The sequence below is a fragment of the Chanodichthys erythropterus genome, chromosome 18 (assembly GCF_024489055.1).
Source record: "Chanodichthys erythropterus isolate Z2021 chromosome 18, ASM2448905v1, whole genome shotgun sequence".
NCBI lineage: Eukaryota > Metazoa > Chordata > Actinopteri > Cypriniformes > Xenocyprididae > Chanodichthys > Chanodichthys erythropterus.
The window spans coordinates 35948492-35976436 of NC_090238.1; the positions used below are offsets into that span (position 1 = coordinate 35948492).

A 27945-nucleotide genomic window follows, 5' to 3' on the forward strand; every position below is an offset into this window, starting at 1 on the left:
GTCACAAGGTGTCTCTTTAACCTGCCGACTGCGAAGCTCCACAAAAGTTTTTACAAATTGGCTCAGCAATCTGCCTGTGTAATTGGAGCAGGTTTTTTTTGCAGACGTGGAACAGCAGTGTTTATTCGCAGTGGTGTCAAGACATGGTGTTGTGCAGATTAGGTGTTCAGCTTCGCTATCGCAGCTCATCCTTTACGCGCCACAATCAGAGACGCTGATCTGAGCCGGCCCTAATTAGCTGTCAGCTCTAAACTTGCAGTCGGGCACAAACAAGCAAAGCATAGCGTAGGGGATCATTTTGTCATTCACAATATCTCCAGACCGTTTTAGGAACAGTGTGGGATTCGCTTCAGTTTGTGACAACTAATGACTGCTGCCTGTCCTGATAGTTTAGAAAATCATTAGTAGAAATGACATATAATGAAAGATAACAACTGTCTGGAATTTTATGGAACTATATTATTACCTCAGTGAAGTGGAGACTTGTTTTTAAGACTTGTAAAGAAGTGTTTTTATACTACAATTCCTTGAACTTTTATCGAAACTAATGGGACAGTCCCCCAGGACCAGTGTGGACAGAACTTGAAGAGCTTTAAGTTAGCAGACATTTGACCATTTGCCGTACAGGTAACAGTGAATGTTTATCAGAAACTGCACTTCTTCTCTGTATCAGTTTACTGTTTTCTTACATGTAGCCGAATGGGCATTCTTTGGCACAGGCCACAGCCTTGCACTTCTTGTGACGTGGGCGACACTGGCAAACATCACAGCCGTGAATGTCAGTCTGGAAGCCAAAAGGGCATTTTAGAGAGCAGCTGGCAATTAGACCACTGCACAACTCTTCTCCTGAAGGTTAGAAGAAAAACACAGCAGAGAACAATTAATCACAGCTTAAGACTTTAATTACACACTTTAAGATTAACACACAGGGGAAGAATAGGGTAAGATGAGCCAGTGGGTAAGTTGACCCATCTTCATCTATCTTTGCAACTGTACACTCTAAAAAATGCTGGGTTAAAAACAACCCAAGTTGGGTTGAAAATGGACAAACCCAGCAATTGGGTTGTTTTAACCCAGCGGTTGGGTTAAATGTTTGCCCAACCTGCTGGGTAGTTTTATTTAACTCAACTATTGTTTAAAAATTACTGTATTGCTTAATTAAAATTAACCCAAAGTATGTTGGAAATGAACATTTATTAATGTTCAATGAATAATAATTAAACAATAAACATTTATTAAATTGCTTATTAATAAATTTATATTAATAAACTATTAAACTATTAAGTTTATGTTAATAAAATATTAAAGCTTATTAATAAACCTTTTGTCTATTATTGTTGTCTCTAATTGCATCTGGTTTTTAATTTCCCAACTATTTTGGGTTCATTTTAAGCTAGCCATATAGCAATTTTTAAACAATAGTTGGTTTAAATAAAACTACCCAGCAGGTTGGGCAAACATTTAACTCAACCGCTGGGTTAAAACAACCCAATCGCTGGGTTTGTCCATTTTCAACCCAACTTGGGTTGTTTTTAACCCAGCATTTTTATTGTCATGTGACCTTATATTTTGGAAATCATGCAGATCATTTAGCTAAATATTAGCCTTAATTGGTAAGCTAGCTAGTTTTCCCTCCCAAAATGGCAGCTCTGGGGCAAAGCGGGCCAAACGCTGTGGGGTAAATTGGGCCAGCATTTTAAATAACCCACCATAAGGCACTGTAGTGAAATTACACCAAAGTACACCAAATCCTTCTCTTATAAGAACCAGAAGATGCTTTTCACCAGATTATAATCATATATCTTTCCACGTTCAGTACCTAATGACCTAACATGTTTGACATTGCAGAGAAACTACCATGCCAAGAATCTTTTGACTAAAATATTTATTAGTTTGAGTGACATTTTTTCAGTTTATATTTAATTTTACTCAACAAACTCTCTGTTTAGTCTGTTTTTGGGACGGTTACAACTTTGGTGTTCAACATATTGTTCCAGAAATGCAAACAATTAAAGATATTGAAATTTAAACTTGATTTTGTTGGTTTTATGTTGTTTAAGTTAGCTTTAAGAAAAGAAATATAACGATTTGTAAAGGGAAACTGGGTTATTAAATTAGCTTTTAAAAGAGGTAAATTATCTTTAAAATTCACACGGGTTTGATTCGAATTCAGTTAGATGGTCAGTTTACACCCAGGTGGTGCAACTTACCCACTGACTCGGATCAACTTACCCCTAACCTGGGGCAAACTGAGCCACAGGAACACTTTAAAAAAAAAAAAAAAAAAAGAAGCCATAGATACTTTCATTGTACTCCTGCCACATTTCCCATCTTGAGAACAACATAAGTAAAAATGGCTCATCTTACCCCACACTCCCCTACATGAGAAAGGCAACATACATAAATACAAAAAGAAAGATTCTAATGCCCTGTATGTACTAAACACATTATAATATAATATAATATAATATAATATAATATAATATAATATAATATAATATAATATAATATAATATAATATAATATAATATAATATAATATAATATAATTTTCCTTCACTATCTTAAACTCATCCATTATTTTTTTTTTTATTTTATGCTTTGAGATGCAACCAACTACATTATACAATACTATTTTATGTTATATTATATCTTGACATTGTGTATAATAAGATATCAAGCATATTCCGTTTGTGAGAAACAAATCAGTCAAGTGCATCCAAACGTTTTCCTAGTAATGTATATCTTACAATAGAATATTTATAATCTACAACAAAGCTTGTGGTCCCACCCTAAATCATTAAAACCAGTATTATTATCTTTTTCCTTTGACATTTGTCAGACTTAGATTCACCCAGTCTACCTTAGCGTAAAAACAATCCTTTAATCCATCTGCCCTTCAGTGTTCATCCTCATAAACATCTCTGCTAAAGCCAGTCAGTGTCTGGAGAGAAAACTGCTAAAGACCGCCTGACAGCGTCTGTACGGTGTGAGGAAGATGAAGCACCTCTCCAGTGACGTCACACAGCTCACTTACGTGTCTTGCAGCTGCATGTCCTACAGCCGATGGAGTCCAGCCGGAAGCCGTACGGGCAGCTCTTGTCCACCAGCGTGCAGTTGTCCAGTGAGCTGCAGGCAGGGGGCGCCATCGTGATGTAGGTGGGCTCTGGAAAGCAAAAAAAATTCCCCCAGAGGATATGAGTCACTCTTGACTAAGTCAGAGAGTTAAACACACAGAGAAAGAATAAGGGGATCGTAGGGGCTCAAACGGGACTGCGCTTATGAGTCATGGGAGTCAAACACAATTTTCCACCGACTTTCTTTTAGTTTCAGTTAAAAGGATAGTTCACACATAAACAAAAATCTTGCCATCATTTATCATCCAGCCTCTTCCGCAGGCTGGTTTATGGAACACAGGAGAATTTTTGAAGAATATCCTGACATATACATTTTTTCAATTTAATAAAACCGGTGTTATTTGAGTATTATTTATAGTATGTCAAATTAACTTTTACATTTATATTTTCAGTTATATTTCAGGTTGTCTTTTTTATTAATTCTTATTTTAAATATTTCTATGTTGCTTTATTTTTATTGCATTTTCAATTTTATTAATTTTAGTACTTCAACTTCAACTTATTTTATTTCAGTTAGTTGACAAATCTTTTTTTAAGTTTAAGTTTTTCACCTAATATTTGTTATTTTAACCTATATTAAACATTTCTTTTAATTATGAAAATGATTTTCATAGTTTCAGTTTTAGTTAAAGATACACTTAATTTAAATAATGGGTCAAAAAAATCATCAATCCTTCTTCCAAAAAGTGTTTTTGTCTTACCCTGATTCACTATGGTAAGCCTATTATATTTTAGACCAGGAAAGATGGTTATCATGGGAAATTGCGTACATGCGTCACTCGCCCTTGTGTGTCTTGTCATATCTGTAAATAGAGAAAAGTTGCTCCGGCTACTTTGAGGTCAATGCAAAGTAATATATTTATTGCAGAATTAATGGAGTTGTATTACTTTGTGTAACATATAATTTGTAATTATTTAATAAAAGAGAAAAGTAAGTAAATTAAAGCGATCTAGTTGTTATATAAGTATAATGGTGCTGAAAATGTGTCTATTTACAACGTGATTTTGCCGCGTTGAGTATGGTAGCCAATCACAGCCATTTCTGTTGAAAATAAAAACCAATCAGAGGTGTTTGTTACCTCAGTTTCTCTTAAAACGCTGTATTTGTTTATGTTAGCGCAAGATTTATACATGCACAAATATTCTAATTATAACAAAGAGGAGACATGATTTAAATAAAATATTTATTGTGAAATTTAGTCAGATTCATTGATTAAAACAGGAGTTTGCGTGAGTTTGCGCTGAACTGACAGCTTCAGTGATTATAAAGGAAGCACTCTTTAATGTGTAATTTCATTCGCAATTTGAAGAAAAGTTTTTGTTTTTCATGAGAATTTGTGACCTTTCCTACAAATAAAAAAGACAAAAATAGATTTTCAATGTTATTTCATGCAAAACGCATGTAGTTTCGTTTTTAACTGCTAGAAGGCCAAACATTACATAGTGTACATTTAATAATAGAAACAACACTGAATAAAACTGAATTTTGGGTGAACAATCCCTTACTTAGATGTAAAAAAATGATATCTCAGTCTAATAAAAATCCCACTTGGTTATAATTGATTAGACTGAATAAAATATTAGATTAAAGAGCTGTTTAATATAGAGGCTCAACGTATGTATAAATGGCACGTAAAACATTTTTCCATTTAGGTTATGACACCTCTGACAAGTTTCTATTTGATCTCGATCCCTCCGATCGAATGTTATATTACATTCTGAAAAAGTTGGGAAATGACGGACAGTCGGAAAGAAAGAGATGATAGATAAAGTTGTCAAGGTCTAAAATGGATAAAAGCCTTCATGACTACAAATACAGTTGATTTTGGCAGCAGTCCAGAAATGAACCATCATCACTGGAAATTGACTTTTTCAGAGTGCGACGAGAATCTATAATTCGCCACTCCTGCAAAACCTGAATGCTTGTAGTACATGCTGAAATTACTGACTGAATTGATTGGTTTGTGCCTGTCAAATAGATCATCCAATCAGCTTCTCTCTTGGTTCTTGCAGCTTTGAAGGCATAGGAAAACAATTTCATGTTGAAGTATATAAGCAAACACGAGTCTGCTTTTCATTTTTATTTGACTAACAACAGAGGATCCATCTTAAAGGGACAGTTCACACAAAAGAATGAAAATTCACATGTCTTTTACACAAAGATTCTGCTGTGTGTGCTCTCTTTGAAAATTGCAATATATGGAAACTGTTTGGCCGTGTATTATGCTAATTAGTAACCGCAGGCACACGCTTCCTCGTAAAGAATAATCGGGAATCATTAGCTTTAGAACGAGGACGAGAACAAATGTATAAGCGTGTGCTACTTGTATGCAATTATTAGAGAAGCAGACCCACTGTGTTTTGTTTATGCTCATTAAGCTGCTCTTTTAAACAGCATGCTGTCTCTGGTGGGCTGACCCTGGACCGCACGGCTGGTGGGAGACACTGCGGTGGAGAGAGACAGACTTGTCAGAATTTGCAAGTGAGTCAAGACACGTACCTCTTTTGATTTGCTTGAACCGCACATGGTGAAGAGACACATGAGCTGCCAGTGGCCAAAAGAGAGTGCTGTCATTGCATTAATAACTAGTTGTTCAGTAAAGTACCTTTCATACAGTTGTCATGGCCTGAGTTTTAGGAGTAAATTTGTTATTAGAGCTCGACAGTGTCTTTTTTAATGTATGGAAAAGGGAAGTGTGAATAAAAAACTGTAACACTTTATTTCGATGGTCCACTTTAGACATTCTACTAAATTTGAAACAACATGTCAATGAACTCTCTTTAGAGTATTAGTTTAGTTTAGTTTTATTGATTTCTATAGCCCATTTAATAAAGCCATAATCTGGGTGCCGCCACTGAAAATGCACGATTCCCCTCGACTTTCAAGCGTGCCATTGGTACCAACAACAACAAAGTATTTGATGACCTTAAAGGCTTATTGGGTCTGATGGTAGGACAGAAGATCAGACAGGCAGGATGGTGCCAAACCTACCAGGGACTTGTATGCAAACAACAGTACCTTAAACTGAATTATAAATTCAATAGGAAACCAATGCAAGCTAATCAAAAATATTACAGGGCCTAAGACGGAACCCTGTGGTACACCACACGTGCAAGCAGCAAGAAGTATACAGAAAAAGATCTCCCTTTAAGGTATGATGAGAACCAATTTAAGGCAACATACTGCTCTAAACGTTTCAATAGAATAGAGTGATCAATAGTGTCAAAAGCCGCACTTAGATCCAAAAGAACCAAAACAGCACATTTTCTTAACAGCTAATAACAAATCATTTATCACTTTCAAAGGAGCAGATTCTGTACTACACTGAGCCTTGAACCCAGGCTAAAACCTATCAAATATATTGTTATTTTTTAAGAAGGAGAAGAGTTGATGAAAAACAACCTTCTCCAATAGTAGTAGAATGTCTGCTTAAAGGATTAGTTCACTTTAAAAACAAAAACTACCCCAAGCTTTACTCACCCTCAAGCCATCCTAGGTGTATATGACTTTCTTCTTTCTGCTGAACACAATCGGACAAATATTAAAGGTCCCGTTCTTCGTGATCCCATGTTTCAAACTTTAGTTAGTGTGTAATGTTGTTGTTAGAGTATAAATAAAATCTGTGAAATTTTAAAGCTCAAAGTTCAATGCCAAGCGAGATATTTTATTTAACAGAAGTCGCCTACATCGAACGGCCAGTTTGGACTACATCCCTCTACTTCCTTCTTTAATGACGTCACTAAAACAGTTTTTTGACTAACCTCCGCCCACAGGAATACACAAGAGTTGCGTTTGTAGAGTGTGTTTGTCGCCATGTCGTCGAAACGCTGTTATTTTCATCCCGCAGTCCAATCACCGGGTCTGATTCCGGCTCAAGTTGATAGGGTAAAATTAAAGACATGTTTACAATAACACTGAGCGCGTGCATCTCCACGTTATAGTAAGAGGCGTGACCTTTCTCGGCAAGGTTTGCTAAGCTGCTGTCGAATCACAACACAGGAACCGCTGGCACAATCAGAACTCGTTACGTATTTCTGAAGGAGGGACTTCATAGAACAAGGAAGTCATCAGCCCGTTTTTATGACAGTGGAAACAGCGGTATACAGATAAGTAAATTATGTGAAAAATACTGTTTTTTACACGCGAAACATGAACACATGTTATATTGCACACTATAAACACAATCAAAGCTTCAAAAAAACACGAAAAACAGGACTTTTAATAAATGTCCTGATGCATCCGAGCTTTATAATGGCAGTGAGTGGGAGTCCATCCACATCCATCCATCATAAACATACTTCACATGGCTCTGGGAGGGTTTAATAAAGTCCTTTATTATCCCGAAGCAAGTTATGAAGCAAAATATCTAGCTTCCGCCAGACCACTTATGGTACTTCCTATGCCTTCCCTATTCAACTTACGGAAAAAGCTTGCCAGTTTACACTTTCTTTGTAAGTTGGATAGACGGTCTAGCAGAAGCTAGCTTTTGTGGTCCGCTGTTACTGATTCTACAGTGCCAATGCAAAAGAAATCAGTATGCAAAGAGCTACTAGTTGTGGTCTGAATTGAATGTGTGAAAAAATAAAAAGACTGCACTGCAAAATAAAGCCAAGACAACACATCTTTCTACTGCATGTTCACTGGATACAATCAAAAACAAACATACAGCATGACTAGTCTAATCTGATTTACCAACAAATGACTCGCACAGAAAGACTCGCAAACAAACAAGTTATCGGACTGAAAGGGTCTGACAAATCCTTCATTGAATAAACTCACTGAATTTGTCAAGTCATTACATTCAGACACTTTAAAAAAAAACAAAAACAGTATCATTACTGTTCATATGATTCTGTGTAGTTTAAGATACACAGTTTAAGTTTTTTTTTTTTGTGTAAAAAAAAACTTAAACATTAAATTAAATGTATACCAATAGGTTAAATATACACTACCAGTGATTTTTTCCCCTAATAAATGCAGCCTTGGTGAACATAGACTTGTAAAAACAATTTAAAAAAAATCTGGTAACACTTTATTTTGATTGTCTGCTTTAGACATTCTAAAGATTCTAAAGACTATTTTTGAACGACCATCGAAATAGTGTTACCAAAAAATCTAACATACCCCAACAAAAAATAATGCTAAATAATTCCAAAAAATATTGTTTGGACCAGTTGGGTAGAGGGCTGAACCACTTGGTGCTATAAAAACACATTCTCAAGGAAACACTGGGTCTTAAAATCTACAGTCTATAATTCTCAAAAGCCTTTATTTTTTATTAAACCTGATCACATAATGGCGACGAATGATTAACAGTTGCTACTTTTCTCTTTCCAATTTGTCTCAACTGTAAGGACATACAGTTATTAAATTAAAAACGAGCTCTCAGTGATAAATAGAAACCTGAGGCGAAACAAACCCCAGCACCCTATTTTTCCTCTTCATTAACGCACGCTGTTTCATTAACACTACTGTAACATTTGAAGCCATGACAGCGTTTGTGCCAAGTTTTGTTTCTTCCTATGTGGCCCGACAACAAACAGATCATGCTCATATTCAAAGACTGCTAGAAATAAACAAGTGAATTGAATGTGAAACTGAAGGCACACATTTAAGTATATTTAATGTGGACTAATACCAGTGCAAAGCAATAATGGCTGTGGGCTTTGCTTCAAAACGTGATGTGCGATCTTTGGGGGTTGAACCCAGCCTGACAGCTTTCATTTGCTTAATTACACATGCTGCGTCTGGTACAATAACTTGCTTCTGACAGGGAGAGGGTGTCACCTTGAGGAAATGAGGTCTTCTAACAAATAATAATTAGGAAATAAAAATGCACAGAGTGCAGGGCAGCTGGCAAATGAGCTAAATTAAGCTGTCCTGGGACCAGGGGGATAGAGTCAGGGCTGTGTCCAACAGGGCCCAGAGGACAGTGGCAGGACTGAGGCGGGACATGGACACACACCAGCAGCGGTGGGATGGATTCAGTGCCAAACAGTGCCAGTGACAAATGCGCCAGTGCTTGTGCTGGGTGGTATATTGAATATTTACAGTGTATTCAATGTTATTTAACAGTCAGTTGACCATATGTTCTTAAGAACTTCTGCAATCAGTATTTTCAATGTCCTGAGGTAGCTTTAACAGCATCAATAGTGGAATACTTAGTTTATAATCAGAATATAGTCACTTAAATAGTCAGACCTAGCGTTAATGTAGTTATTCAAACATAAGACGACTTACAATAAAGACATATCTCAGTGTTCCTCCTGGGCAAAAATTATTTCGACCATCAATTTTCACACTTTTGTACTTTTGTGTGAAACAAGTGTCAACAAACTGAAAATTAAAGATTTATTGTGCACTTTAGTTAGATTCATTGAATAAAATGTGTGTTTTCACAAGCTTTTTATTCATTCACAGGAAAAGTTATTGTTTTTCATGAGATTTTGTGAATGTATTCTTAAACCTAGTGATTTTATAATGTTTAATATTTATTCAAAAGCAAAACTGAGTGAAAAACTATTACAGGAAATGGCTAATATGAGCAAATAAATGCTGCTCTGCTGCCTTCTGCTGGTTATAGTGGTGATTAATGTTTTTTTTTATTTTTTTAAATAATGTGTTTTTTACCAAACGCTGGATTTCCTACATCTTGAAATGTTCAGTTTCACAAATGGAGACAATCTCAGAAGGATGAACAAATAATGTTTTTGGTCATCATCACATTAAAAATAACATTTGAAGTGCTGGAAAAATGTTGCGTGTGCATGTCTAATTACCAAGCGGCAACCTCCCGCAGTTTCTCGTGAAGCCAATACGGAAGTGACTGAAACTGCGATTCATCGACTGGCCGCTAGGGACAGGCTGCAAAAGGGAGCAGAATCTCATTGAGTCCCATGTTAAAAAGGCCAAGTTTACAGCAGAAAAAAAAAAACATGTTTACAGCCTGGTTCAAATTGTGGTTTTGGTCTATACTGATCATTTTGCCCTTCATGACAACTCTGAGGGGGGTGAATTTTTTTCTAACTCATCCGTTTAAATTATACTAAGCCTTAAAGTTCTGCATAATTAAGGGCGTGGTCACTTGAGTGACAGATGCATTGCTGCTGCTGTCTGTCACCTCAGCAGCTAATTTCAGCAGGTGAATTTGGCATCTCAGCCGTATTTGTGCTTTTTTCTCTCTTTTTTTTTATACAATTATAAAATATGGCTTGCTGCATTAATAGTCGAGACTGATGTGCATCTGTGTACATGTGCTCGCATGCGGAAGATAAACAGAACACACGTTGTTGGATCGTGGCATTGGCTAAAAGTTCCTGAGATTTACTACAATGACAATAGCAGGAGGATATAAAACTCTGACAGCACTGCTTGGATATTATAACTAAAACTGCTGCACTATTTTGAAAAACTATACTTTGGACACGGGCTCATTTGTTTGAGAGATATATACGATCACAGACAGTTTTACAACATAAACACTGCTCAGATTGCATTATTTCTTGAAGAACGATGATGGAGAGCAGATCATTCAGAAGAAATGTGATGCAAACAATGGATAATATATCAATATTTCATGGATTTAACGCTTTCGTGGACAAAAAGTACTGTTTTTTGTTTTGCAATGGACATTTTATCCAAGTGCCATGGATTGGATTCATCTCGCGATCTCTATTTCATTATAAAGGTATGAAGTTCTGTTTGATTTTTTGTGTTGTTATTCGCACACCCCACACAAATTAATTACTGGTGTTGGAGCATCTATATCTTTTTTAAAAAAAAATAAAAAAAATAAAATAACCGTAGATTGACAGTAAACCTTTAGAACTTTCTAATGATATAGCTTGTTATCTTTATTAATATTTTAGATAGTAAGATAGATAGTTCCTGCTAACATGGTCACGTCGAGCTAGGTGGGCGTGGTTTCGGTCACATGGGCTACTACCACGTACCGCCTCTTTGCCCATTTTCAGGTATCCGGGAGTGATGTGCGGTGACGCGTTGCTAAGATGGCAGCGGCCTCATTTTCGCTTCAAAACTCTTGCTCTTCAAATAAGCTGAGCTCTTCAGAACTCTATGGGTGACGTCACGGACTCTACGTCCATATTTTTTTTACAGTCTATGCTAATTACAGACACTGTGTTTCTTATTCAAACGTTCACATTAGCTTCATCTTTATTGCAATCATAAAACTGGTTTATTTGCAAATTAGGCAAGCGTGATAACTGGATTAAAATATAAATACAACTTTTAAAAAAATCAACCATTGATGGTTTTGCGTCGATGTACAGTGAGTACAGAATGACAGCTAGCAGTTCACCGGAAATGAACAAACTGGCTTAATGTAAACCAGGAAGTAAATGTGCATATGGTCAGTTCTGGTCTGATAATTAAAGAAAAACTGAAAGTAAAAAAAATAAAATAAATAAATAACTAAAAAATATACTTTCAGCAACCAGTACTCCAGTCTTCAGTGTCATATGATCCTTCAGATATCATTCAAATAATGTAATAAAGCAATTCAAAAATACATTGCTGCATCAAGATATACATACAATATATACAGTACATACTGAATATAAAAAGGCTAACCCTTCAGTACTATTGCAATATGTAAGCAAAGCATAGATTGATGGGAAACGGCTCTGGAATGCGTTCATCACCTTCCCAAATGGCTGCATGTAACATGCCACATGTAAATGCGAGGCAGAGCGAGAGCAGGGTTCTCTAGACCTTGCCAACAGGTATGGCTATTTAGGACTTCTATCGAGGGGGATATCAGGCATCATTACAGCGGCTTTTATTTCCCCATTTCCCATATTTTAATAGGGCCACATATGGCTCTGCTGAATGCATATGGCCCTTTCTCTGCTTTAGCTGACAAGAAAAAAAAATCATCAAAATCTTTACTTTTGATTGCAGTACTGCTATCAAAAGGCTGCTGACACTCCGGCTCCGACAGCAGGAGACAACGGGCTTTGTTATGGATGGAACCACCAAGGTAACAAAAACAGGACTGTGTGTGTGACTTCAAAACAGGAGTCATGGACAAAATAAATTTGTTGTTCTGCATTGAATAGGAGCCTTTTCGTACACAAGGCATTGAACATATTCATTTAGTACTGTATCTGTGACAAAAGAAATTCATTAAAGTTCTGAGTACAAAATTAGTTGCATTCTATAGATGTCATCTGTGACAGAAAACTTCAACTTGTCAAAACTATTAACTATAAACTTGTCAACTTAGGGCCGTGCTCAAGGGCTCAAAGTTAACAGTTAATGAATGGTTTTTACAAGTAAATAGTATGTAATGCACTTTTTTGGCATTATTTTTGAAAATATTGGCATAATACATGTATTAACATAAGACTAGTGTCACAAAATCATTTATTAACCTTGTTTATGCCTTATATCTAATTCAAAATGTTATAACCAATCTTTCAACTCCATTAATGGCTATGTAAACACAGTATACCCAGAAAGTTTATCTTGATAAAGCCGAAAGGGATCATTTATCCATTCACAGTTATTGCACTGGTAAAAGACATCCATTCACATTAAACCGGAGTCCCACAATTCAAATAACAATTTTGAGAACTTTATAGCTCAAATAACTCACATTTTTGTACTGAATAATTTGTACAACACTTAAATAAAAAAACAAAAACTGCATATTTCTGCTTTTAACTTTCCATGGTGCAAGGCGGACATTCACAGCAAGTGATTTACTTTAATCTGTTTTTTGTTTGTTTTATCAAAATGATCTTAAGTATCTAAATGGTTTTCTTTAGTTACTGAACAGGCCACTGCTGCTTTCAAAAGAGCTTGACTTGTATTGAATCTGGAATATGTATTTAAAGAGCTTACATTACATCGTAGCCATGGAGAACAGATGCCCAAATATCAACCCTTTAGTAATACCGCTGCTCTACTGGCATTTAGCTGATGCTTTTATCCAGAGCAACAGTATACAGTATTTATTACAGTGAAAATAGCCCTGCAGCAACTTAGGGCCTTGCTCAAGGGCTCAAAGTTAACAGTTAATGAATGGCTCCTTGCTGGATTCAAACCTGCAACCTTTTGGATGCCATAACAGATACAAGAATAGCTCACTAAAAATTACGAAAAAACACACAATTTAAGTAAAAGTGGTGCATATGATCTCAAATGCTATATTCCAAGTCTTCTGAAGCCATTTGTGTGAGTAAAGGCTGTGACACTAACATATATCACTCTGATTGGCTGTTCAGCTTAGCGAACCAGTGCACAAGAAGAAGAATGGAGGTGACGAAATCAAGCAAACAGTGAAGCAACAAGTTTTCCCGTGGAATTGGCCTACTTTAACACTGTTGCCGTGGGTTGTTTTCATGTCCGTGGGTTGAAGCGACCCCAAATAACATGAAGCCCCTGAAATACTAATTTTACCAAGGAAACCCTGCCAAAAACACTGGTTTGACCCCTGGAATGCGATTTTTAGCGGGGGACCACCAAAACGCGATCGGGCTAGTTTTGAGTAGCAGTTGGGTGGGTTTTGTTGTGAAAACCGGGCAACCCTGGGCGACACCACAGTCAACTTCTTTGATGTTGGTTTGGTGTATCAAGGCCTTTAAAGACTTTAAATGAGTTTCAGTTATTTAAGTGTTTGTCTGTTTGTCACACAAAGGTATTTTATGACTTCAGAAGACTTCAGAAATATGGTGCATAATACATATAAGATCACTTTTAAGGTGCTCTTTCAGTCACTTCTGGAGCTTGAATTCACTTTTTTTGAATTCTTTTTTTTTTTTTAACTTGTGCGGTGGTAGAAATTGTAAATGTGGCCATGAACTGCTTTTATGTTGTGAGACAATTTGCTAAACTTCTCTTTTTGTGTTCCACGGAAGTAAGAATAACATATCGATTTAAACGGCATGAGGGTGAGTAAATGATGACAGAATTGTCATTTCTGTGTGCCTATCCCTTTAACCACTAAGCTACACCATCCAAGTAGCAAAATACGGAGTGATGAATTCATATGAAGCACTGAGCGGTTAGTCACCTTGCCGTCACAGTGGGAGGATTTTGAAACCGTTTGAATATTTTCACATTCATGTAGTCTATCTGTGCTTAACCTTTCACTGCAGTCCGCAATGATGAGCAGGCACACACACTGCCTTTGATCTACCTCTGCACCGCCCGGAGAATGAGCGAGGGAGAGGGAATTCAAATAAAGAGAGAGCGCTGTATTTGAGATGTGGTTTCAGATGCATCGGCGGTATTGTGTGTATAGAACTTTGTATGGAAAGCCATAGTGCACTACCCCCTCACTTCACCTCAGTACCGAAGTGAGTGCTCTCCACGGTCAGGCAGACCTATCTAAACCTCTAATTGCTTCACAGGCCGAAAGGCGTATGAAAGATTAATTGAAAAGGGTGAATGTGAGCATTCTGCTCAGCACAGGTCTGCAGACATGCTGCTGTCACTCTATGTCCATCCACTGCTCTGTCCTTCTCTACCTCAACCAGCTCAAACAACCTCAAGTTTTACAGGCGTATATCAGACGCTTTGCATCCTGAATTAGGTGCACTGCATAATAATAATAATAATAATTATTATTATTTTGCTATTTTCTAAATAAGATGTGAATGGTGTAAGCAAAACGTATGCCAGAATGTTGGGGTATTGTTTGCTGTGCAGTTGCTGAGTGAGTAAATAATAATAAATACATATAGCTGCAAGCAGCAATTAAGGGGCAAAGCACAACAAAAGCAAACAAGGAAGCTAGCAGCAGACAATGTCATAATGGACTATGATAGCAACTGAGACAAATACACTGCATGCTCATTTTGAAGTCAATCAGACCAACAGTTCTGCAGTTAGAGCCAATTTCATGTTTTGTTCAATTATAGCGCAATCAAGTGGCGCAGTCACTCCACTTTTTGTGTGTGTCCTCAGTGTGCCCGCATACATAAGTGTGCCAAATTTGGTGAAAATCTCTCATTTCTTTTGAGAGTTATAGACAATTATATATAACAAATAAAAAATCCCACAATGACTTTGATTGCATTTTTTTTGCCACTTACTATACAAATTTAGCATATAGTCCATAAGCGTATAGTCAGCAACCTACGTTTCAGTCTTGATCAGACTAGCGGTTTCTAAGATATTCACAAATGTTGTTTAAATACTGAATCACAATGTTGGTATCATTGGACTCAGCAAGGATTCAGGAATCCAAGGAGATGACTCCCATGAAAATGGGTCAACCACATCCAAAGTTATAAGCATGTCAATACTTTTTTTTGCCACTATGTGGCGCTGGTCCGAAACTTTTCAGACTACTTCAGGGTATCATGCCGATTACCCATACCGAGATTCATAATGATGCGTTAAAAAAAACAGCATTTTACTACAAAATTCAAAATGGCTGTCATCCAAAATGTCTGATCTGGAAAAAAATTATATTATTCTACTTGGCATGACATCCCAAATCTAATGAGACCACTTTTACTGTATTTTGGATAAACCGTTCAGAAATTATAAGCAAAAATATAATTTTTTTGTATCTCCGGACCAGTAGGTGGTGCTGAATACAATAAAGCATTGAGGAGACAGAGCCTTATGTCTATTTTCTCAAGCTCGTTTGCATGTTTTTTGAAAATGGTTAGACAAATCACCTTGAATTGCACAACTTTTTGTCAGCATGGTCTGAAGATGATCTGGTTTAATTTTTGTGAAAATTGAAGCAACGGACTAGGAGGAGTTAAAAAAAAAAAATGGTGGGAAAATTTTCATGACGGAAAATGAGGGTCCTGGCAACAGAATAGAAACACTAACATAATAAAGTATCTATTCTAGAAAAAAAAATTGAAACGTTAAACACTTTATCATCGTAGGTTGAAATTTGAATCCAATTTGAAATGCCCTTTTTTAAATTAAAAAATGGCAAAGGTTTTTGTGTACTTCACAAGGCATGTGAAAACCGCAAGTCAGACTGCCTTGAAACTGCTTCTCTACAAGCCACACAATTTGAGGCATCACTCATGTCCGTAGCACATTTGTTGACATCCATAACCCCGAGTGTGAGCCATAGTAATGCTTGCCTTCGCTGTTAGCAAGCACCATATGAGACAAAGCACTCCAGGCATTGTTTTCTCTCAATATACTGAGCCGGAGCAAGAGAAGGATACTTCATTTGCTTGGATCTTTAATTGGAAGGAGGTTGAAGGTGCAGAGGGTAGATGAGACAGACAGGAATCCTATTACCCCCAGTGTGACTCAATTCCACTGGAACGGCATTGATCATAATCAACACGACAGTTGATGGAATCTCACCTCCACAGCCACAAAAAATGGTGGTTGTTTAGTATGGTTTTTCATAACCTCCTTCACACATTTTGTCTGTCTGGCATTTAGGATGGCTTGATAAGATTATTAATCGCTCTGAACAAGCTTTCCTTTCCCAGTCCCTGTGTGAGTAACAGGGGATAAAAAGAATATCGTGTAACTTTGTGATTTGAAAATCTAGACGGCAAAGAGAGACGTGAGAAAATCTATATTCTCCAGCTTTATTCAAAAGGATGATGTCATTGGTCGACACACAGCCAATCCTGGGAGAAATTCATTATCCGACATACCTGCCACTCATCTATCACCCGCTCGCCTCTTCCCATGTGTGAAATAACCTTTATAAACCCTCTCTACAAGAATGTAGTCCACGCCCCGGCAAACAGACCTGCATTCCTGCATACCGAAGTGCGCGTCCATACCTTGCAGTGCTTAATCAAAGCTTATGATGAGATACAAAATGATACGAAGCTCTCGCTTGCAACAAACACTGAGGGGGAAACCCAGCCAGCTGCAGTGGGAGTGGAAGTCCCAGGGGTAGCTGCTACAGATCTGTGAGCAGTATGAAAAATACACTGGCAGGCAGGATATGATATTCCTCTGCTGGTGAGGGTAGGGAGCAAGGTCTAATGGAGGGAAATCCACAGGAAGGGTTTTGGTGCAGTGTTGCATGACAGTAAAGGAGACACAACGCGTATAGACCTGAGATATGAGACGATGGAGATGTTTAGGTTGTGCTGGAAGTGAGTTGCTGGGGATCCAGGTATGCACCTGCCTGCACTGCTCTCAGTCTAGTAGATTATTCACACATACAGTATGTGACTGGAATGGAAACTCAAAAACATTCAGAGTACTAGAGAACATCAAGAGGATACAGAGAAAGTGCTCGCTCTCAGCCACAGAAGTCCAATTCATTTTAGTGAAGCAGTTCAAAAAACAATTCACTGATTTGTTGAGCCGTCACTCACTGTGATGTCCTCATCGTTTTGTAGACAAATAAGTCCATATTTAGATAGAAGTGTTTGCAAAGGCAAGTACTGCTATAATAAATTCAGTGTTGTAGTACTCAAGACTGGACTTGGTCTTAAAGTCTGTCTCAAGTCTAATATTTTCATGGTCTTGGTCTTGTCATGGACTCGGCATTGACCTGGATTCAACTTACTCAGGTCTCGGCCTGGACGCAGACCCAAATGAGTTATAACAGTGAATTAGTGTTCATATTTCATGTTAGAGGTTCATTCTATGACTTGCGATTGTCGCCTGGCTGATTATATGCGCATAGTAATTTACACTGAAAGGACTCATGCCATATCTAGGGGCCAGATTATCATAGAGAGTACTTGATTTGGGACGGTAAGGGACAATCTATCAATCTAGTGATGACCTACAGTACAACACTCTAGCAAACATCCAGAATGACCCATAAATTGCATACACTCTAAAAAAAGCTGGGTTACAAACAACCCAAGTTGGGTTTAAAAAATTACTGTATTGCTTGCTTAAAATTAAGTTAAATAAAACTGCCCAGTAGGTTGGACAATCATTTAACCCAACCGCTGGGTTAAAGAACCCAATCGCTGGGTTTATCCATTTTCAACCAAACTTGGATTGTTGTAGTAGTGTAGTGTATTAGAAGTGTAGTGAGGTGATTAAAGCACACCTTAGAAACTTGGACCTTAGTAACCTTAGCAAAACTCACATTTATAAAATATAATAGAAAATGTAACACTCAGCAAGACTAAACTGTAACTTCACCATGACAGTACTTGACCTGAAAGTGAAACTGGCGATAGAAGATAGTTTACACCGTCTATAGCTAACTATTGAAGAGTTTATGCTGGCTATTGTGATAAATATGATGCTTTCATGATTGTGACACATTTCATAATGACACATAACTAGAAACATTCCTGTTCATGTACTTGCATAGAGTGTTTCAGGTCCTAGAACGATACAACACAATGATAACCCACATCCAAAAAGTGCATTTGTTCTTACCCTCACACACGGGGCAGCACTCTCCAGGCACAGTGACAGGATTGAGGCAGCTGTGGCCACAGGCAGCTGCCACACAGCGGGCGTCTCCACTCACACACTGGCAGAAGGTGCAGTCGTCCTCACGCCAATGGTCTCCGTGAGCCAGGATCTGCCCATTCACATAGCAGCCGGCTAAATTGAGGACTGGGTAGATGGGGTCTATAAGGAAGAAGGTAAGAGAGAAGAAAGACATTGAATGATACCTGCCACACATCAATACTGACATTCTGTACAGTGCACCCTGTTTGAAAAGTTTAAGCTGTTTCAGAGCATTGCAGATGTAGAACGTAGCAGATGGTTCCTGACCATCTTAAGTTTGGTTGGATTGTTGCTGGTTTAAGATAGATACAAGCTTGCACCATCTAATAACCAGCTTGGACTAACTTGGACCAACTATTGACTATCCCCTTTCACACAGATATTCTAAAAAAAAAAAAAAAAAAACAAATTCAGAAATGTTAGAAAATTCATTGGTAGATGGCTGAAGCTGGTCTGCGACGCTGGGTTCCCTCATGGGATCTCTCCCTTGTATTGGAAGGGGTTGTCAGATGCTCCCTTCAAACCCTTAGAGTCAGCCTCTGTGAAACCTCTGACTCTCAAGGTAGCTTTGCTTATTGTCATTACCTCTCTAAAAAGAGGCAATGTTGCCTGTTGCCTCCTCCTGCCTGGATTTTGCCCCTGGACTGGTCAAGGTAATACTGCACCCTAGGCCAGATTACATCGCTAAGGTGCCTTCTTACCATTTCATCCTGTCCTTCTTCAAGCCTTCTCTCCTACACTGTTGAAACTCAGGAGCAGGAGAGGCTTAATAAGTTATGGGTTTAGATCCACCACTCAGGCCAGTGGCGTAAATCTGATCAACTTTTTGTCTGCTTTGGAGGGTGCAACAGAAGTTCCGCTGCTTACTACATCTCACTGGGCCTATGATGTTCATGGGGTTGCTTCGCCTCTAGGAGTTAGGCCCATTCTACCCAAAGTATTGCTGCTTCTAAGACTCTAGCAAGAGGGGTGTCTGTTTGTGCTGCGGCAGGCTGGTCCTCTCCACACACATTCATCAGGTTTTATAGTGTGGATGTGGATTCAACCCCAGGGTATGGGTAGGGCTGTGCCAATAAACTACATCATAACGAATCATGATAAAATATATGTCGATAACGATGATATGCTCTAGGCATTTTTACTCTATATGGATTTATATAAGAGCCAATCATACAGCAGAAATATGCGACAACAGCCAATCAGTGTGCAGCTTTTAACGTTCACATCAAATAACAAATTAAATTTCCTACGTCACTTTGCAAAGCAAACTCGACACAAGGACGACAAAAATGAGTGGAAGCAGCGATGAAAGTGAAACTAACCTTGAGCTATTATCCAAAAATGATGAAATTGTCAACAAAAAAGGAAGCATGAATTCAGTTATATGGAAGTGGTTTGGTTATTTGAAAAGCAACCAGGCGCAGATTAAAACGATCTGTAAAATATGTTGTCGGACGGTGAAAAACAAGACTGGCAACACAACCAACGTATTCCATCACAGTGCTTCCCACACTTGGGCGGGTCGCCCAGGTATATTAACGGCCGCCCAAGTATATTTGGAGACACATTTATGCTTTTATTATTTTTATCCTCTCATACTTTTGTATCTTGCCAAGATAATGAAACCATCTGCGATTGATTAACTAGTGGAAAATCTCCCCTCACCCTAAGTGTTTCGTACCTGCTTGTTATGTGTGAGTCAGAACTGTTTACACCCGCTGACATTCCCACGTGCGCTGCAGAAATGCAATGGATATTTCACAAAGAGCGCTGCATGTTGCAATGTCACAAGGCGGCGCTGTTGCGCATTCTACAGGCTCTCACAACAGCGCTTCAGACTGCTTCAAAGTGTTTCTCAATCAATGACAATGCCAAGCGATTGCTAATGAACTCAAGTTGATGAATTATTACAATGTCTACTTTATGGCCTTTATATAAAATGTTTTAGACGGTTGTAAGAATCTGAAGGATCAAAATAAGAGTCCCGGTGTATTTTGGGCTTGTTTATAATTAAAAGTCACACACTAAGTTAGTAAGTTGTCTTAATTTTTTTAAGGCCAAATGTGTAATCTGTTTTTGTTAATAAACTATCCTTTTTCAAAATGTAATTAATGAACCCTTAAATTTTTGTGGCTTCAGTCATAGTTGGGATACTCTTTTAAAGCTGGCAGCATTAACAATTTATATATTGAAATATATTGTTATTGATCAAAATGTAATAGATTATTGATTGTTATTGATCAAAATGTAATAGATTACATTTTTGCCATATTGCCCAGCCCTAGTCTCAAGTCCTCTCGGGGTCTTTCTTTTACTACTGTATGCAGGTATCCTCTCAGTATGGCAGCATGGGTAATCCCATTCCCATTGCGTCAACTCCATAACCATAGAAATAGAACATCTCTGGGTTATGTATATAACCCGGTTCACTGGGTTATAATTTATAGAATTAATTACGCACGTCATCGCATCAACTGACTTCATTTTAGGCCAATAGCTGGGCGTGTACTACACGTGACTCAGACAAGAAGGCATTCCCATTGCCTCAACACTATGACACGGTGTCTCGTTCCCATTCTCAGGGAACTGCATTATATACATAACCCAGAGATGATTTTCCAGCAGGGTCTGTGTTTATACATTAGCAAACAGAGCAGAACATTATTTCTAATGATGAGGTCACATTTACAGTTATTTGGCAAATTTTCACAATGGAAAAAGAGTAATTTCAATAGAAATCCATGCAATATAGATTTTTGCTTAAGGGTGAAAGATTTTCATCAAGTTCAAGTTGGTCACGCAAATTTGCCGTGTTGACCAATAGGAAGCTGCTGGGTTTGAAAGTGACTTCTATGTGACCTGTGCTTCATACATAGGCTATTGACAATTAGAGCTGAGACAATACATTCTCAATTCTTGAAAGAATTATTCTGGATCAGTTCTGATATTTTACGAATGTATTGCGATTCTCTCTATTTAATCTATTCTGAGCTTAGTTTTTAACAGTAGATGGCGCTCTTGAGCGTTCGGCTGAGCCATGTAAGTGGTTAAATATACTTGCACGTCGGGTCAGAATGCTTTTTTTATGATACAAGATTAATATAAACACAGCCTACTGCGAACACCCTTGTAATTCACTTCAACCTTTTCGAACTTTATGATTATTTTAGGTTTAACTGGTGTGTGTAAGGAATTGGAAGCAGGCAGAGTACTGAAGCACATAGTGCCATCTGCTGTTAAAAACTAAGCTCAGAATCGATTTGCGATACATTTGGAAAATTTCAGAATTGATATAGAATAATTGTGTCGCGAATAAAGAATAGATGTATTGTCCCAGTCCTATTGGCAATGGCATGAAATTTTGCTAATGTGACCGCAACTTGGGGGCCTCAGCAAACTTCCAAAAGGGCCCCAAAATGACTTAAAATAATTTAAAATAAGGCAGAAAAAGAATTAAAATAAGCTAAACAACTACAAATTTTTTGGTCTAATTGTAAAAATGTGATTTCTAGACCTAAAATTGATGTCATGTAAATTGATAAAATCTTCTAACTCCATGGCTATTTCATAGTTATGGCAAATACTAAAATTTTCTATCAGGTGGAAATTGTGAGTACAAAATATATTTTTATATTTCATCATGAACAACTGGAAATGTCATGAAACGTTTGAAAATTGTTGTGGACACAGGGGACCCTTGAAGTCAAAAAGGTTTACGATTAAATTCAAATTATTTGTCTCCTTCATAAGCCAAGGGTGCCTATGAGTCAGCATTTGGACAGGCTTATATTTACTGTGAGCCATGAAACTTTAGTTGGCCGATTTCATTTGTTTAATTCATCGCAGTAAACCTCTCAGTAGGAAAGCTACAGGGGAGTGGGGAATTTCTCTTTAATTAACTACATAACAGCAAAATCATTTGCAAACTAATTTCAACATGACCACAATCTGATAAATATATCATGAGTGGAAAATGTAGCAAGGTAATTCCAAAACGTAATATATTGGACAACACAACCTGCCCACAAGAGAAGCATAGCAATCGAAATTACATGCTCCCTGGCAGCCTATTACAGGTTGTCTGCAAAATAAAACAATGAACAGTTTCCCTGAACTAATTAGCCCTGGATGCTCATTGAATTGCTAGAATACAAGCACACAAAGAATTTATCCTGCAAATTTAACGTCCAATCGATAGAATCTTCCCCATCACGCAATGTAAAAACACACAATGTCCTCTGATAAGATAAAAAAAACTAGTCACGTCATAATTGCATTAGAATCTAGTTTTGAACCTGGATGACATTAAAATTCATTAAAATTCACAAAAATCACCTCAATTACAGGCAGAGCATCAACAGCAAATGCAAAACAGGCCCTAAGGCACAAGGCTAATGCTAAAGACAGCTTGTATCATTTGGAGAAAGGTGCAAATACGCCTGCTTATGCTCTTATCAAATAGTGCACGAAGAACAGGAATATTTCCTTGTAGGTTTCCTTAGCTAATGCAAGGGTCATCTAACCTTCACAGACTGGACAACACTCTCCATCAGGAACGTAGTAGCGCTCACAGTGGAGGATTCCACACTGGGCTGTAAAGCACACGGATACCCCTCCCTGACAGCGGCAGAAGCGACAGGCGTCCATCCTGAACATGTCCCCATCATGGTACTCCACTCCGTTGAAAGTGCAGGCCGGCTTTGTCTCTGCAAAACACAGTAATCAGGACACAGTGCATTAGAGGCTGTCGCATATATGACTGACAGAACAACAAAACAAACAGGGTCTTGATGATAGGACCAAGAAGAATAGTTAGTTATGGGGTACGCAGGGACCTAACTGTTGGGCATTTATGACCGAGAGAGCTTTTAGCAGCCATGGCAACCTCTAGATTCCCTATTCCCCTTTCAGCACATACATTACAATGCCTAGACTTTGGTAAATGGGAACGGCCTGCTTTTTTTTTTTTTTTTGCTCCAAAATTAAGTATCTTTACGTATATTCACACTTTGATGACTTATATTAATGCGGTATTCCAGAAAAAAAGCTCCAAAACTGCATACAAAGAATTATCACTTATAAAATAGGACACTGAACTGCTAAAAATCCTGTTCTTAATCAGTATCTTTGTCTTGTCTCTCTTTATATATATATATATATATATATATATATATATATATATATATATATATATATAAAATGTATAATTATTAGATTGACTATCTCATAGATTTGTAGTTAACACAAATTAACACTGTGACAAGCAGGGTGGGGCCGAGAGCCATGGGAATGGAGTGAGTGCTTATGAACGTCACCGGCACGCGACCCCAGTCTCAGAAGGATAAAAGACAGTAATGCATTACAAGTAACGTAAGTTACGTAATCAGATTCCTTTGTTAAAAATAACGCATTACTTTTAAATGTACAACAAAATATTTGAGTTACTTTTTAAAAAAAAAAAAAAAAACAGTGAAAATGCAAACTAATATGCAAACCTGCAATGATTAATCTCACTTTATTAACCAATGTCTTTGATGATCCAATTCATACACACTAATAAGCAAAAACAATTTTAGATAAACATCACAATTGTGTTTCATTTTTTATTGCATGTTTTTATTGCTCAAGTAAGAGTGTTGAACTTTCTTCTCTTGCATCCTATTCTTCTTCAATCCAGAACAAAACCCGTCCAATTGCTACTCACAACTAGCCCAATTGTGTTTCCCTGGTAAAAATCACTTTATGGTTGGTAAAATCTATGTTTTTGTCGGGGTCCCCCTGGTTTCATTCGCATTTCAGGGGCTAAATATCATGTTATTTAGGGTCGCTTCAACACGCAGACATGAAAAATAGTGTTAAAGTAGCCCAATTCCATGGGCAAACTGCAGACTTGGCAACACTTGCTGAAAGGTTTGTTTGAGCTGCGCCCTCTGCTGTATAGGAGTGCTTTTCCTTCAGCCTGATGCTTATTCTTTTAATTTCTGGTGTAAAAGGGCCTTTACATTTGCCAAGAATAGAGTTTTTTTTTTTTATTAAAAAACCAACAAGCAGAGAAAAAGTACTGGATTACTTTCTATAAAAAGTAACTAAGTAACACAATTAGTTACTTCTGTTAGGGAGTAACACAATATTGTATTGCATTGCTTTTAAAAGTAACTTTCTCCAACACTGGTAATAAATTAAAAAAAAAAAAAAAACAACTTTGGTCATAATCTGATATTTTGCTTGAGTTGAGCATTGATGATGAATAAATTGCATACTGGAAAGGACATTACTTTTGCTAAACATCCCATGTGATTTTCCCCATCATTGCTATAATATATATGTCCTTCAAACAAGGTAAATCAAAAAGCATATCTCTGAATAGGTCTTTCTTCTTGTGAATAAAAAAAGTCTTTAAACTAGATAAACATCTTGTTTTGAGCAATATTGAAAAATACTGAAAAGCATTGTTTAGTAAGTAATACTTTATTAATTTAATAATTAACCTTCACATAGTGACAGTTATTCTTAGGTTATAACACCAAAACATGTTTGATTTGGGAAATATGTACCACTTCCTCTCCTTGTGCTTATGTTTAATCATGCCACGTCTGATCACAACATAGTTGACAGACACAAGTCGTCTGAAGTGAGCCTCGGACTATGACAAACAAGAGGCCTTGGAACATTCCATAAAAATCTTTCAAATGAAAGAGCGACAGAATATCAAAGCAATTTATTAAAAGAAGAATTATTAGAAACCATGGAGCCAACAAAAAGCACCCAAAGCCAAATGGGAAATGATCTCTGCATGCTAAACTGTTGAAAGATCAGCCAAATATGCTGCACAGGGTTTTTTGATTCCAGTGAATAATTTTGTCAATTAGTAGAGGCTCAATGAATCACTCAATAATCTGGTGTGGCAACTGTGAGGTTGTAACACTAGACAGACATTAGCTTTTCTTTTCTTTTTTTTTGTTTTTGTCCCTGTCTGCCTGGGTCTATCACTCTCCTTTGGGTAACTGCTATGAGAGCAGTTAAAAAAAATAAAAAATCTATGCGCAAAAGATTTTTTCTCCAAGTAATAAAAGAAATCACCCCCTGCCATTAGACAGCAGTCAAAGTATCAAATTCTAAAAGGAGTTGTACAGGTGGAGTAAATATGTCTATTAAAAGAGAGATCTCTATGGGTGTACTTGTGTTAAGTGTCTTGTATTAACAGGTGTTGTCTGTGTTGTATGATCGTAATGATACAGTATGCCAGAAGGATATGCAGAAGGATTCGGAGCTGTAAATGAAATAGTGGATGTAACAGGTTTAAATGTGTATCACACACTTTTCAGGAACAGAAGGCACTGGATTTGTGCTATCTGAGCAATTAGCTGAGAAATAGTAGGTTATCAAGAGGTCAGCTTTTAGTGTGAAATACAAGATGGGAGATAACAACAGATTAGTCATTACAACAGCAGTACATCAATATGTCCTACCTGTGTTTGGGAGGAGCTAACTAAAAGTAATAATAAAATAAGCAGTATTCGAACATACTTGCCTAAAAAAACTCACTCTTATGTTTGGAAGTTAATACATCTTTGTGAATAACTTTGCAAAGACTTATTTTTCTTCGTTTATGTTAATGTAAATGAATCTGTTACAAAAATGATTCACTGACTCCTTGCAAATGATGAATCAGTTAAAAATGTATTTACCAATTGTTTTGAGTGCTTCTGTATGGTGAATATTTAAAACAAGGTTAAGCAATTAATTTAAATCCTTTCCAACAGTTGATTGATTCTTTGGAATTTTTCTGAACAGTTAACTAGTTCAAAAACAATTCAACAATTCTTTTGAGTCCTTGCAAATGGCGAACTGATTCAAAAAAGATTCAATGATTCTTTCAAATCCATGTGAACGGAGAATAGTTTAAAAAAATGACTCACTGAGTCTTTTAAATGCTTTCAGATTTAATGGACATTTCTGTTTTTTTTAACTTCAACTCCTAATTGAGGATCCTCATTTTTACCAAATAAATACTTGCAAAATTAAATATATGGGTCATTGACAAATAAGGTTTTTAAAAGTGTAAAAAAATCATAATGGAGATATAATTAGCGGTTGTACCAAATGACTTGATGTTCTGGGAAATGCATATGAGCAAGTGAAAACATGAATTATTTTCAAATAGTTAAAAGAGAGTTAGTTACTTTGCTTCATGACCATGTGATCCTTTGCAGATGTCTGAATGATGTCACATCCTGTCACATAATATTGACCTCATGACTTGATCCAAAATGGTCCCTTTATATTGGTTACTCCGAATGACATCAATGAAATTCATTTTAACGGGCATTCTTTCTCATAACAAAGCAACGACTTCTACACATAATTTTTTAGACTATTTTGCACTATGTTGATATATGATGTTATAAAATCATGCCAGAATAAAAATATATACATTTATTACATTTTAAGGTATTTTAACACACAAATGAAATGGCTGTATTGGCCTTTGGACGGTTAAACCGAATGACATTTTGACACTTCAAAATATTTAAAATGCCTTTATATGTAGCAAAATAGAATTAAAACCTTTTGGATTCAATAAAAGAGATCTAGTTGTACTACCTTACATACTTTGGATGTCATATATTTGTTTTTTATTATTATTAAGGCCTTTGGACAAAAAAATTACCCATCACATCATTGACCAATATTCAAAAAGATGAAATAGCTTTGGTATATAGTTAGCTACTTTGTTGTGTACTTTTTTAAGGGTATTAGCATACTGTAGTTTAAAGGGATAGTTCTCCCAAAAATTACAATTCTGTCAAAGAAGAGCAAAACAAGTTTGGAACAACATAAGGGTGAATAAATCAAGACACAATTAAAAGAATGAAAGCATTTTTGGGTGAACTACCCCTTTAACTATTTTAAATATGTAGCTTTTAGATCTGGAAGCTACAGTTTCAAAATAGTTCCCCAAACACAGATCCCTTCCATTTACTATCAATTCCCTAACCAGTTCTCCATTTATATCCTACAAATTCCCTTTGCCTGAACCCATATCCTACCAGAATTATTCTTCCCATTCCCAACTCAATTAACCACCCAATCATGTCCATTTCCTACCCAATTCCCCCTATCCTACATATTTCCTACCCAATTAACTATTATTTACAAACAGTAACATTAACAAAATCTGATTGCTGAAGTTCACATTAATATAGTCTATGCAAGAAATAACGGTAAACAGGATTGGCTTGATCTCTGCAACGAAGGGGATCACGCTTGAGACTCGACTCAAGCTCTAAATCATCCCTCTGGACCTAATTATAGAAATAAATATGGAGTTGGGATGGTGGAAAGAGTGAAACTGCTGTTTATATATACCTTGCTTTGCATTGTGATTGCAAGGGAATATGAACTC

At 37.0% G+C, this 27945-nt stretch overlaps 1 protein-coding gene across 3 annotated transcripts in view; it reads right to left on the minus strand.

Annotated features, from left to right (window-relative positions):
• Nucleotides 1-27945, minus strand: part of crim1 (cysteine rich transmembrane BMP regulator 1 (chordin-like)) — a 151419-nt gene that overhangs the window by 21231 nt on the left and 102243 nt on the right. For all 3 annotated transcript variants that reach the window (XM_067367414.1, XM_067367415.1, XM_067367413.1), the window contains exons 6-9: nt 23063-23245; nt 18462-18659; nt 3037-3165; nt 690-846 (exon numbers count right to left, since the gene is read on the minus strand). In XM_067367414.1, the coding sequence (XP_067223515.1) occupies nt 690-846; nt 3037-3165; nt 18462-18659; nt 23063-23245 (667 nt within the window). The remainder of the gene's footprint in view (nt 1-689; nt 847-3036; nt 3166-18461; nt 18660-23062; nt 23246-27945) is intronic.